Genomic DNA, 12344 nt, shown 5'->3' with positions numbered 1-12344 from the left:
ATACATACACATAATATTGAGGTAGAGGTGCTACCTTGCTGAGACTTTTAGTACTACACAGAGAAAGAAAAGATGCAGGTGCATTATGCAAACATTACTATTCAAAATGGAAATATATTTTACAATGAAATATCAAATAAGAGGTTGTTAGTATAATTTTGGCCAAATATCAGTTTCTTTGCTGATGGTTATTGTATTGTGAAGTTAAGTACATATAGCACTGTTTGACCTTCCTTCAATTTATACATATTGTTTATTTAAAGAGTGGGTTGGACTGCAACAGTTGAGCTTTTCAGCTCAGATTATGACATTTTCTATTTGCTATTTGTACTAAACCATTAGAACTTATTGAGACCTGCTACATTTCCCTGCATTTTGATTTAGGGGTATGTATCAAATTGTGAAAAGAATAGAGAAGTGGACAAGTTGAGAACTGTCTGAAAATATGAGATACTGGGGGAACAAACAAGGAACCACAGGATTGATGATGCAACAATTATTTTTTTACTTACTTTTTTCATGTTACAGTACATTATAGAAATATTTGTAGCACTTGGTAATAAATATTTATACTTCCATTCAGTGGCAACTCCAGAGGTGGGGCTTCAGCGCTGTCCAAAATTCAAATAGAGGAGCCACACCAATTGCCATTGAGTCATGTCTGGCAATGTTTGGCAGCGTTTGGGGTGGCAGTTGGTGTGGCTCCCCTATTTGAATTTTGGACAGCGCTGCATCCCCACCTCTGGAGCCATTACTACTTCCTTTATATTTGATGTATTCATTCTTTACTGTAGTGTGTGTTGTGATACTCTAACCTGTTCTGTTAAACAGTGTTTTCTGGCTCATTTCTAAGCAGATACACAAATGTTATTTATGCTTGCTTAATTTGTGTTTAATTTACACACAGTTCTGATAAGGGTTGGGTATATTTCATTCATCATATCAACATTAATAACATTGCAATGAGAATGTTGACATGGCTGTAGTGTTGAAACTGATGAAATATTAACATAATTAGAATGTTGACAAAAATGTGTATACTGGTTTTTCGGCACCTCATGTGGTGTTGGCTATGACGTCTCCAGAGACGCAACAGTATATTCTGGGTCCAGCGTTCAGCTGATCCAGTGTTGCACTGGTCATCTGATCCAGCATTGTTGAGTATGCTAAATTGATCCTAATCCCAAATTGAAATGTCAACATGTTCCATGTTGATATTTCAACAATGTCAAAACCATAACTGTCTGCATTGTCTGCATCACCATGGCTACTCATGTATTTATTCGTTTATTTATTATGTTGGCTTTGTATTGCCCAAGGAAACATTTGAAATATTGTTTTTTCTAACACTTTGCGCTTAGATTTTGCCATATCCTCTTGGAATTCTTTATTTTTTAAAGTGTAAATAAAAGGATTTAGCATAGGAACCAACACAACATACAAAAGAGCAAAATACATGTCTTCTTTTGGAGTATAATTGGATGTGGGCCTCATGTGCAAACACATTAATGTTCCATAATACATTATGACACAGGTCAAATGTGATGTACAGGTAGAAAAAGCTTTCATACGGCCTTCTGTAGACTTTATTTTCAATATGGTAGAAATAATACAGATATATGATACTAAAGTAAGCAGAAATGCTGTGTATACAAGTAGTGCCCCTTCAATGTAATTTACATTTTCCACCCCTGATATATCACTGCAGGAGATCTGAAGCAATGGTAAAATATCACAGAAAAAATGGTTTATTGCGTGAGAGGCACAAAAGGACATCTTAGCTATAAGAACAGTGTGCGCAATGGGATCCAAAAAACCAACAAACCACACCATAGCTGACAGGTAACCTGTGCGCCTTGAACTCATTAGGACAACATAATGAAGTGGGTGACAGATTGCCACATAACGATCATATGCCATGGCGGCAAGTAAGTTGAACTCTGTTCCGGCCATTGAGAAAAAGACATATAATTGTATCATACATTCTTTAAATGATATTACATTGTATTGTGTGATTAGCATGTTCAATAATTTAGGTAGCGTAATTGAGGTTGAAGCAATGTCAATTATAGACAGGTTTAAAAGGAAACTATACATAGGAGTATGAAGGCGAGAATTCTCACAAATAACTGTAATGATGGTGACATTCCCACAGATAATGATGACATAGGCCAGTAAAATAATTAGGAATATTGGCAATGTGAATTTCGAAACATCAGACAGGCATGTGAAAAAAAATGTGGTTGTATTATGCTCATATGTGATACTCATTTCTAGGGGAAAGAGAAATCAGTTTTAGTTTTGCATGTTAAGTTGATAAGTAATTAATACTAAATTAATATCATATAAGTAATGAATAGCTTTTAATTTCTGTGCATATAAGAGAGCACACTGTAAGGCAGAAGCCATAGTGATTTTCAAAAATGACATTAAATGAAATGACAACAATTAAGGGCCTAGTTCAGATCTGATCGCAGCAGCAAATTTGTTAGCCAATGGGAAAACCATGTGTACTGCAGGGGTGGGGGAGGGGGGCAGATATAACATGTGCAGAAATAGTTAGATTTGGGTGGGGTGTGTTCAACTGAAATCCAAATTGCAGTATAAAAATAAAGCAGCCAGTATTTACCCTCACAATCAGACACAACTTAAATCCAGATTCCAATAAAATGGTAATTTAATAATAATAATAATAATAATAATAATAATAATATTATTAGTAGTTATTAGTAGTAGTAGTTGTTGTTGTTGTTTATTAATAGACTTTGAATATTATATTATTATTATATGACTTGTTTATCAAGTGCTGATCAGTTTTTTATGTTTATTGTAAACTTAAATCCAAGGATTACATTCCTGAGAAAATCAGCGAGATGATCACAAAACACATGAAAAAGTGGTTAACAGTTCTAAGACATTTTTGCCATTGGAGGGATATTTTCTCATTTCTAGAGATGAAACACCAGTGTATCTGCAGAACAGTGTTTGGAGGTTAATCTTATAAAAAGTTAAAATCCCTGCTGGAGTGTGATTACGCTTATGATCTTTCAATAATGTTAGTTTTACACTGTTTAAAGCATTTTATGTTGTAAAGTAATACATATTTTGGAACAGTTGTTTGTTCAAGATTCAATATATTATATTTTCATATTGTTTAAATCACAATTTTGTATTACAGCATTACACAATGTATTACTTTTTGGTTTTGCATACACCTTGAGGAACAATCAGACTGAAATTAATAATTTTGATTTCCTGTCAATGGGATTTAAGTAGAGATGTGCACCGGACATTTTTCGGGTTTTGCGTTTTGGTTTTGGATTCGGTTCCGCAAGCGGGTTTTGGATTCGGACGCGTTTTGGCAAAACCTCCCTGAAAATTTTTTGTCGGATTCTGGTGTTTTAAAAACAAACAAACCAAAAACAGCTTAAATCATAGAATTTGGGGGTCATTTTGATCCCATAGTATTATTAACCTCAATAACCATAATTTCCACTCATTTCCAGTCTATTCTGAACACCTCACACCTCACAATATTATTTTTAGTCCTAAAATTTGCACAGAGGTCGTTGGATGACTAAATTAAGCGACCCAAGTGGCCGACACAAACACCTGGCCCATCTAGGAGTGGCACTGCAGTGTCAGACAGGATGGTCGATTTAAAAAATAGTCCCCAAACAGCACATGATGCAAAGAAAAAAAGAGGTGCACTGTGGTCGCTGGATGGCTAAGCTAAGCGACACAAGTGGCCGACGCAAACACCTGGCCCATCTAGGAGTGGCACTGCAGTGTCAGGCAGGATGGCACTTCAAAAAAATAGTCCCCAAACAGCACATGATGCAAAGAAAAATTAAAGAAAAAAGAGGTGCAAGATGGAATTGTCCTTGGGCCCTCCCACCCACCCTTATGTTGTATAAACAGGACATGCACACTTTAACAAACCCATTATTTCAGCGACAGGGTCTGCCACACAACTGTGACTGAAATGACTGGTTGGTTTGGGCCCCCACCAAAAAAGAAGCAATCAATCTCTCCTTGCACAAACTGGCTCTACAGAGGCAAGATGTCCACCTTCTCCTCATCGTCCGATTCCTCACCCCTTTCACTGTGTACATCCCCCTCCTCACAGATTATTAATTCGTCCCCACTGGAATCCACCATCTCAGGTCCCTGTGTACTTTCTGGAGGCAATTGCTGGTGAATGTATCCACGGAGGAATTGATTACAATTCATTTTGATGAACATCATCTTCTCCACATTTGGAAGTAACCTCGTACGCCGATTGCTGACAAGGTGAGCGGCTGCACTAAGCACTCTTTCGGAGTACACACTGGAGGGGGGGCAACTTAGGTAAAATAAAGCCAGTTCCTACAAGGGCCTCCAAATTGCCTCTTTTTCCTGCCAGTATACGTACGGACTGTCTGACGTGCCTACTTGGATGCGGTCACTCATATAATCCTCCACCATTCTTTCAATGGTGAGAGAATCATATGCAGTGATAGTAGACGACATGTCAGTAATCGTTGGCAGGTCCTTCAGTCCGGACCAGATGTCAGCACTAGCTCCAGACTGCCCTGCATCACCGCCAGCGGGTGAGCTCGGAATTCTTAGCCTTTTCCTCGCACCCCCAGTTGCGGTAGAATGTGAAGGAGCAGCTGTTGACGGGTCACGTTCCGCTTGACTTGACAATTTTCTCACCAGCAGGTCTTTGAACCTCTGCAGACTTGTGTCTGCCAGAAAGAGAGATACAACGTAGGTTTTAAATCTAGGATCAAGCACAGTGGCCAAAATGTAGTGCTCTGATTTCAACAGATTGACCACCCGTGAATCCTGGTTAAGCGAACTAAGGGCTCCATCCACAAGTCCCACATGCCTAGCGGAATCGCTCTGTTTTAGCTCCTCCTTCAATGTCTCCAGCTTCTTCTGCAAAAGCCTGATGAGAGGAATGACCTGACTCAGGCTGGCAGTGTCTGAACTGACTTCACGTGTGGCAAGTTCAAAGGGTTGCAGAACCTTGCACAACGTTGAAATCATTCTCCACTGTGCTTGAGTCAGGTGCATTCCCCCTCCTTTGCCTATATCGTGGGCAGATGTATAGGCTTGAATGGCCTTTTGCTGCTCCTCCATCCTCTGAAGTATATAGAGGGTTGAATTCCACCTCATTACCACCTCTTGCTTCAGATGATGACAGGGCAGGTTCAGGACTGTTTGCTGGTGCTCCAGTCTTCGGCACGCGGTGGCTGAATGCCGAAAGTGGCCCGCAATTCTTCGGGCCACCGACAGCATCTCTTGCACGCCCCTGTCATTTTTTAAATAATTCTGCACCACCAAATTTAATGTATGTGCAAAACATGGGACGTGCTGGAATTTGCCCAGATGTAATGCACGTACAATATTTTTGGAGTTGTCCGATGTCACAAATCCCCAGGAGAGTCCAATTGGGGTAAGCCATTCTGCGATGATGTTCCTCAGTTTCCGTAAGAGGTTGTCAGCTGTGTGCCTCTTCTGGAAAGTGGTGATACAAAGCGTAGCCTGCCTAGGAACGAGTTGGCGTTTGCGAGATGCTGCTACTGGTGCTGCCGCTGCTGTTCTTGCTGCAGGAGGCAATACATCTACCCAGTGGGCTGTCACAGTCATATAGTCCTGAGTCTGCTCTGCTCCACTTGTCCACATGTCCGTGGTTAAGTGGACATTGGGTACAACTGCATTTTTTAGGACACTGGTGACTGTTTTATGAGGTCTGTGTACATTTTTGGTATCGCCTGCCTAGAGAAATGGAACCTAGATGGTATTTGGTACCGGGGACACAGTACCTCAATCAAGTCTGTAGTTGCCTGTGAATTAACGGTGGATAACGGAAACACGTTTCTCACCGCCCAGGCTGCCAAGGCCTGAGTTATCCGCTTTGCAGCAGGATGACTGCTGTGATATTTAATCTTCCTCGCAAGGACTGTTGGACAGTCAATTGCTTACTGGAAGTAGTACAAGTGGTCATCCGACTTCCCCTCTGGGATGACGATCGACTCCCAGCAGCAACAACAGCAGCACCAGCAGCAGTAGGCGTTACACTCAAGGATGCATCAGAGGAATCCCAGGCAGGAGAGGACTCGTTAGACTTGCCAGTGACATGGCCTGCAGGACTATTGGCTTTCCTGTGTAAGGAGGAAATTGACACTGAGGGAGTTGGTGGTGTGGTTTGCAGGACCTTGGTTACAAGAGGAAGGAATTTAGTGGTCAGTGGACTGCTTCCGCTGTCATCCAAAGTTTTTGAACTTGTCACTGACTTATGTTGAATGCGCTGCAGGTGACGTATAAGGGAGGATGTTCCGAGGTGGTTAACGTCCTTACCCCTACTTATTACAGCTTGACAAAGGCCACACACGCCTTGACACCTGTTGTCCGCATTTGTGTTGAAATAATTCCACACCGAAGAGGTGATTTTTTTTGTAATTTGACCAGGCATGTCAATGGCCATATTCGTCCCACGGACAACAGGTGTCTACCCGGGTGCCTGACTTAAACAAACCACCTCACCATCAGAATCCTCCTTGTCAATTTCCTCCTCAGCGCCAGCAACACCCATATACTCATCCTGGTGTACTTCAACAGTGACATCTTCAATTTGACTATCAGGAACTGGACAGCGGGTGCTCCTTCCAGCACTTGCGGGGGGCGTGCAAATGATGGAAGGTGCCATCTCTTCCCGTCCAGTGTTGGGAAGTTCAGGCATCGCAGCCGACACAATTGGACTCTCCTTGGGGATTTGTGATTTAGAAGAATGCAAAGTTCTTTGCTGTGCTTTTGCCAGCTTAAGTCTTTTCATTTTTCTAGCGAGAGGATGAGTGCTTCCATCCTCATGTGAAGCTGAACCACTAGCCATGAACATAGGCCATGGCCTCAGCCGTTCCTTGCCACTCCGTGTCGTAAATGGCATATTGGCAAGTTTACGCTTCTCCTCAGACGCTTTTAATTTTTATTTTTGGGTCATTTTACTGAACTTTTGTTTTTGGATTTTACATGCTCTCTACTATGACATTGGGCATTGGCCTTGGCAGACGACGTTGATGGCATTTCATCGTCTCGGCCATGACTAGTGGCAGCAGCTTCAGCACGAGGTGAAAGTGGATCTTGATCTGTCCCTATTTTACCCTCCACATTTTTGTTCTCCATTTTTTAATGTGTGGAATTATATGCAAGTATCAATAGCAATGGCCTACTACTATATATACTGCGCACAACTGAAATGCACCACAAGTATGGATGGATAGTATACTTGACAACACAGAGGTAGGTAGAGCAGTGGCCTACTGTACCGTACTGCTATATATTATATACTGGTGGTCAGCAAACTGTGCAAAACTGAAATGCACCACAGGTATGGATGGATAGTATACTTGACGACACAGAGGTAGGTAGAGCAGTGGCCTACTGTACCGTAGTGCTATATATTATATACTGGTGGTCAGCAAACTGTGCAAAACTGAAATGCACCACAGGTATGGATGGATAGTATACTTGACGACACAGAGGTAGGTAGAGCAGTGGCCTACTGTACCGTACTGCTATATATTATATACTGGTGGTCAGCAAACTGTGCAAAACTGAAATGCACCACAGGTATGGATGGATAGTATACTTGACGACACAGAGGTAGGTAGAGCAGTGGCCTTCTGTACCGTACTCCTATATATTATATACTGGTGGTCAGCAAAATTATGCACTGTACTCCTACTATATACTACAATGTAGCACAGATATGGAGCATTTTTCAGGCAGAGAACGTATAATACTGGTGGTCACTGGTCAGCAAAACTCTGCACTGTACTCCTCCTATATTACACTGCTGGTCCCTAGTCCCCACAATAAAGCAGTGTGAGCACAGATATATGCAGCACACTGAGCACAGATATGGAGCGTTTTGCAGGCAGAGAATGTATAATACTGGTGGTCACTGGTCAGCAAAACTCTACACTGTACTCCTCCTATATAATACTGCTGGTCCCCAGTCCCCACAATAAAGCAGTGTAAGCACAGATATATGCAGCACACTGAGCACAGATATGGAGCGTTTTTCAGGCAGAGAACGTATAATACTGGTGGTCACTGGTCAACAAAACTCTGCATTGTACTCCTCCTATATAATACTGCTGGTCCCCAGTCCCCACAATAAAGCAGTGTGAGCACAGATACATGCAGCACACTGAGCACAGATATGGAGCGTTTTTCAGGCAGACAACGTATAATACTGGTGGTCACTGGTCAGCAAAACTCTGCACTGTACTCCTCCTATATAATACTGCTGGTCCCCAGTCCCCACAATAAAGCAGTGTGAGCACAGATATATGCAACACACTGAGCACAGATATGGAGCGTTTTTCAGGCAGACAACGTATACTGGTGGTCACTGGTCAGCAAAACTCTGCACTGTACTCCTCCTATATAATACTGCTGGTCCCCAGTCCCCACAATAAAGCAGTGTGAGCACAGATATATGAGCACAGATATGGAGCGTTTTTCAGGCAGACAACGTATAATACTGGTGGTCACTGGTCAGCAAAACTCTGCACTGTACTCCTCCTATAATACTGCTGGTCCCCAGAATAAAGATATTTGCACTGCAGCCCCCTAATACAAAGTGAGAGGACGCCAGCCACGTCCTCTCACTATCATTTCCAATGCACGAGTGAAAAATGGCGGCGACACGCGGCTCCTTATATAGAATCCGAATCTCGCGAGAATCCGACAGCGGGATGATGACGTTCGGGCGCGCTCGGGTTAACCGAGTAAGGCGGGAGGATCCGATTCTGCCTCGGACCCGTGTAAAAAGGGTGAAGTTCGGGGGGGTTCGGATTCCGAGGAACCGAACACGCTCATCACTAGATTTAAGTGCCCTTTAAAGTCAAAATCTCAGCCAATCAGTTAATTTATACTGTATATTTCACCCCTGACTAGCTCTAAGCTTTATTTTTGTTTATACTTGACTGTCGAACCACTAGTGACAACTTAGGGTCATTTGGACAAAAATACATAGAAGAATAACACTGCTCCATGGGCCTAATTTATGTTTGTACACAAATGCAATTGCTTTTCTGTAGGATACGGAGCTACTAATATTAGCAAGTGAAGCTGCCACCCAGAAATGAAAAGAGACGCCCACCGGACTCATCGCACACTCAATTACAATTGCGTACACATTAGCGAACTTTATGCAATTACAGAGAACATCAAAGCTAACGGTTGTTCTGTGGCTATGCTGGCCGGCCACAGCAGTGGTGACTCAGACGCCATGTTTTTGCACATATGATCAGAATATATAAATGCCACAAAAACAACCACAAACTCTGTATTAACACCTCCAAATGGCCACTTCCTGTCAATCTCTCTGCGACAAAGTTCTCATGAGTGGAATTGCAGCGGCACCCTTGTCGATACAATCACAGCGCAATTTGCCAATAATTGTTGAGTGAACATCGGCCATTGTGTGCAGACATGAATTAGGCCCCATGTACCATATTTCACCATATCCGGTGAGCATTTTTTTACCAATCTATTTAACAGTATACAACATTGCACCGTTCTCTTCTTTAACCATCTGTTCTGTGGAAAGGGATTTTCCTGATATTGTACAACTTACACCTGTGTGCAGGCTCCACCCTCCTCTCTGGCAGTGCAGTACGCTCTGGAATTGTGGCAAAGTTTACTGGACATGTGTCGGTCTCTGGAAAAATGGCAGCCACGCTGCCCAGTACCCAGCGACATCTCTATTGCGCATGCATGAACCACCGGGAGAATGGCTGTGGCAGGCATTTTCAATTTGATTTTTTGCAGCCAGTACCAGACCCATGGAGCGATAAGTATAATATTAATGGTGTAGGATGTGCTGTGTGTGGGCCCCCTGGACCCATGTGCACGGCACACCTTGCATCCATTATAGATACGCCAGTGCGCACACACAAACACACACACACACACACACACACACACGGGGTGGAATTCAATTGTTTGAAAAGTTGGTTGGGTGTCTGTTTTTTCCTGTCTTTTAGATAGGAAAAAAACAGACTCCCAACTGACTTTGCAAACAATTGAATACCCCCATAGTATGTATGGACTCTGATTAATATAGAGGTGCATAAGAATCCCAAATCTTCCCGCAGTATATCAGTTATACAAGAGTCTGACATCTCTTCTATTATGAAGACCCTGCTTATTCCACCAGTTCTGAGTTTATAGGTACCTGATTTCATGCATTCTTCTCCATATATTATATTACAGCCTTTCTAAAGTTCTTAAAGATAATCTAGATTGCAGCCAATTTGCTGCCCTTTAATTTTGTATGATATTCAATAACAATCACTAGTATTGCTAATAGCTACTGAAAAAGTACACACTGTCCTAGAAAGGATTTTTTTACATGTATAAAGTGTGAATTGGAAATGAGCCCAAGTGACAGTACATCCAAACACCTTCAGGTTGCTTTCCACCACTCTGATCACAGGTGCAGAATACAATGATACCAAATACTGGAAAAATGAAACACAAAACACTAAGCACCTTCAAGTACAGGACATTACAATATGCACAGTAGAAATGACTAAAGATATAATGGTGATATATTAAAAAAAAAAAGTATTTTCCAGTATAGAGATTATAAAAAAAAATGCAGAATATGCATGAGTGTGTACCCAATATATATTCTTGTTACGTACACAACCTTGTGCCAGAGAAGCCTGTAGCTCTCAAAACAATGTCATTTATTTTAAAGTTGATTCAGTTTTAACAATTGGACTTTTTAATTCAAGGTTATATGTAGATAATTAGCTACTGATTATGTGATTGTTAAAATTCAATACTGTCTGAATATTCTTTTACTTCACTCCATTTGTTCTATTGTCCTATGCCTTTAACTTCACATTGAAATTACCTTATTGTATGCTTTATATCTCAGTGATAACAACTTAAATGTACAGTATATTTAATTATAGAGGCCATGCCCTTATTTACATTATTTATTGTACTCTGATCAAATAAGGATCTAATGCTGAAGTACTGCAATTACTTACTGTTATTCAATCTCATTTGTACATTGAAGCTGAATTGCTGTTTATTATGTATATGAGCAAAATACAAATCTGTGTATGACACCATTAAACCTCCATCTCTCCAGCAGTCTCTTCATGATGAGATGTGAGAGGAGTTTACAAGTCCTATATGTTGTGTGTCTAACATTACCTGAGGGACTGCACAAAGTTCAAAGTTTTTTCAGTTAAAGAAAAGGAATTACTTTTAAATACTCCAGTGACATGTTGTAGTTCCCAGAAAGTAAAAATAATGACAACGGTAAATTCATATAAGTTTAAAACACTGGTACTTGTATACAGTGACAATAACTTTGATAACTTTTGATAATAAAATTTTACTTTATTTAATCAAAGTTTTTATTGAAACACTGTTGATTTATGTACTAAGTTATACTGTGCCATTAACCAAATGCACAGCTAGTGCAAAGAGTAACCATTTAACCTGGTTGCTACTGTATATCTTAAAAATGAAGCAAATAATGAAATGTCAAAAGGATATAAATGTAAATAAACAATATGTAACATTTTAGACAATTACGGGATCGCATTAAGCTGCCAATAAAGATGGTGATGTGTAAGGGGTTTAAGCAGTTTGGACATTCTGTCTCCATGTTTCCTTATATAGTTACTGTATTTCCAAACAAATACTACAAAATGAAGACAAAAGACTATTCCATGCAGAACTGGGTCATGGTCATTAAGGACCTATTAGGAAAATTATACAAGAATATTTCCAAGGCACTGAATATACTGTACCCCAAAGCACAGGCCCATCATAAGTAAATGGAGCAAATATGGAACAACTTTGAATCTACCCAGAAGTGGCCATTCACCAAAATTGAGTGTCTAGGTAAGAAGAGCTGTAGAGAGAGGCTAAAAAAGAACCAATGGGATGGGAACACTAAAGGAGTTTAAATTTTCTATGCCAGATATGTGAGTAACTATGCATGGTATAGCAATCGAAAGCATGCTTTCATATAAGAAGGTGGTAATATAATAATCCCTTGTTGAAATAAACTCACTTCATAGACCTGCTACACACTGGTGTAGCTATAATGGCTGCAAAGTGTGTGGTGACACGGGCCCCTGGGTCCAAGGGGGCCAACACACTGCATGTCCTTCACCCATTTAATTATACTCACACATCTATCTGCCCAGCGCTGGCTGCAGAGTTGCAAATATCACTAGGAAAATAGCAACGGCGGCTATTTTCCAGTGATTTGCGCAAGCACACTAGAGATGTCCCCAGGAACGTGGTGCGGATGC

The 12344-nt window shown here is 41.0% G+C and overlaps 1 protein-coding gene across 1 annotated transcript; it reads right to left on the bottom strand.

Annotated features, from left to right (window-relative positions):
- Positions 1 to 1287: 1287 nt before the first annotated feature.
- Positions 1288 to 2271, bottom strand: LOC135057392 (olfactory receptor 6F1-like). The gene has a single exon (XM_063963282.1). It carries the CDS (start codon positions 2269 to 2271, stop codon positions 1288 to 1290), a length of 984 nt encoding a protein of 327 aa, XP_063819352.1.
- Between the last annotated feature and the right edge of the window lie 10073 nt (positions 2272 to 12344).

This window comes from Pseudophryne corroboree, chromosome 3, assembly GCF_028390025.1.
Source record: "Pseudophryne corroboree isolate aPseCor3 chromosome 3, aPseCor3.hap2, whole genome shotgun sequence".
Taxonomy (NCBI): Eukaryota; Metazoa; Chordata; class Amphibia; order Anura; family Myobatrachidae; genus Pseudophryne; species Pseudophryne corroboree.
This window is presented reverse-complemented; position numbering and strand designations above follow the sequence as displayed.

Excerpts from the sequence above, each read along its gene's own strand:
- LOC135057392 (XM_063963282.1), bottom strand. The coding sequence starts at position 2,271 with ATGAGTATCACATATGAGCATAATACAACCACATTTTTTTTCACATGC.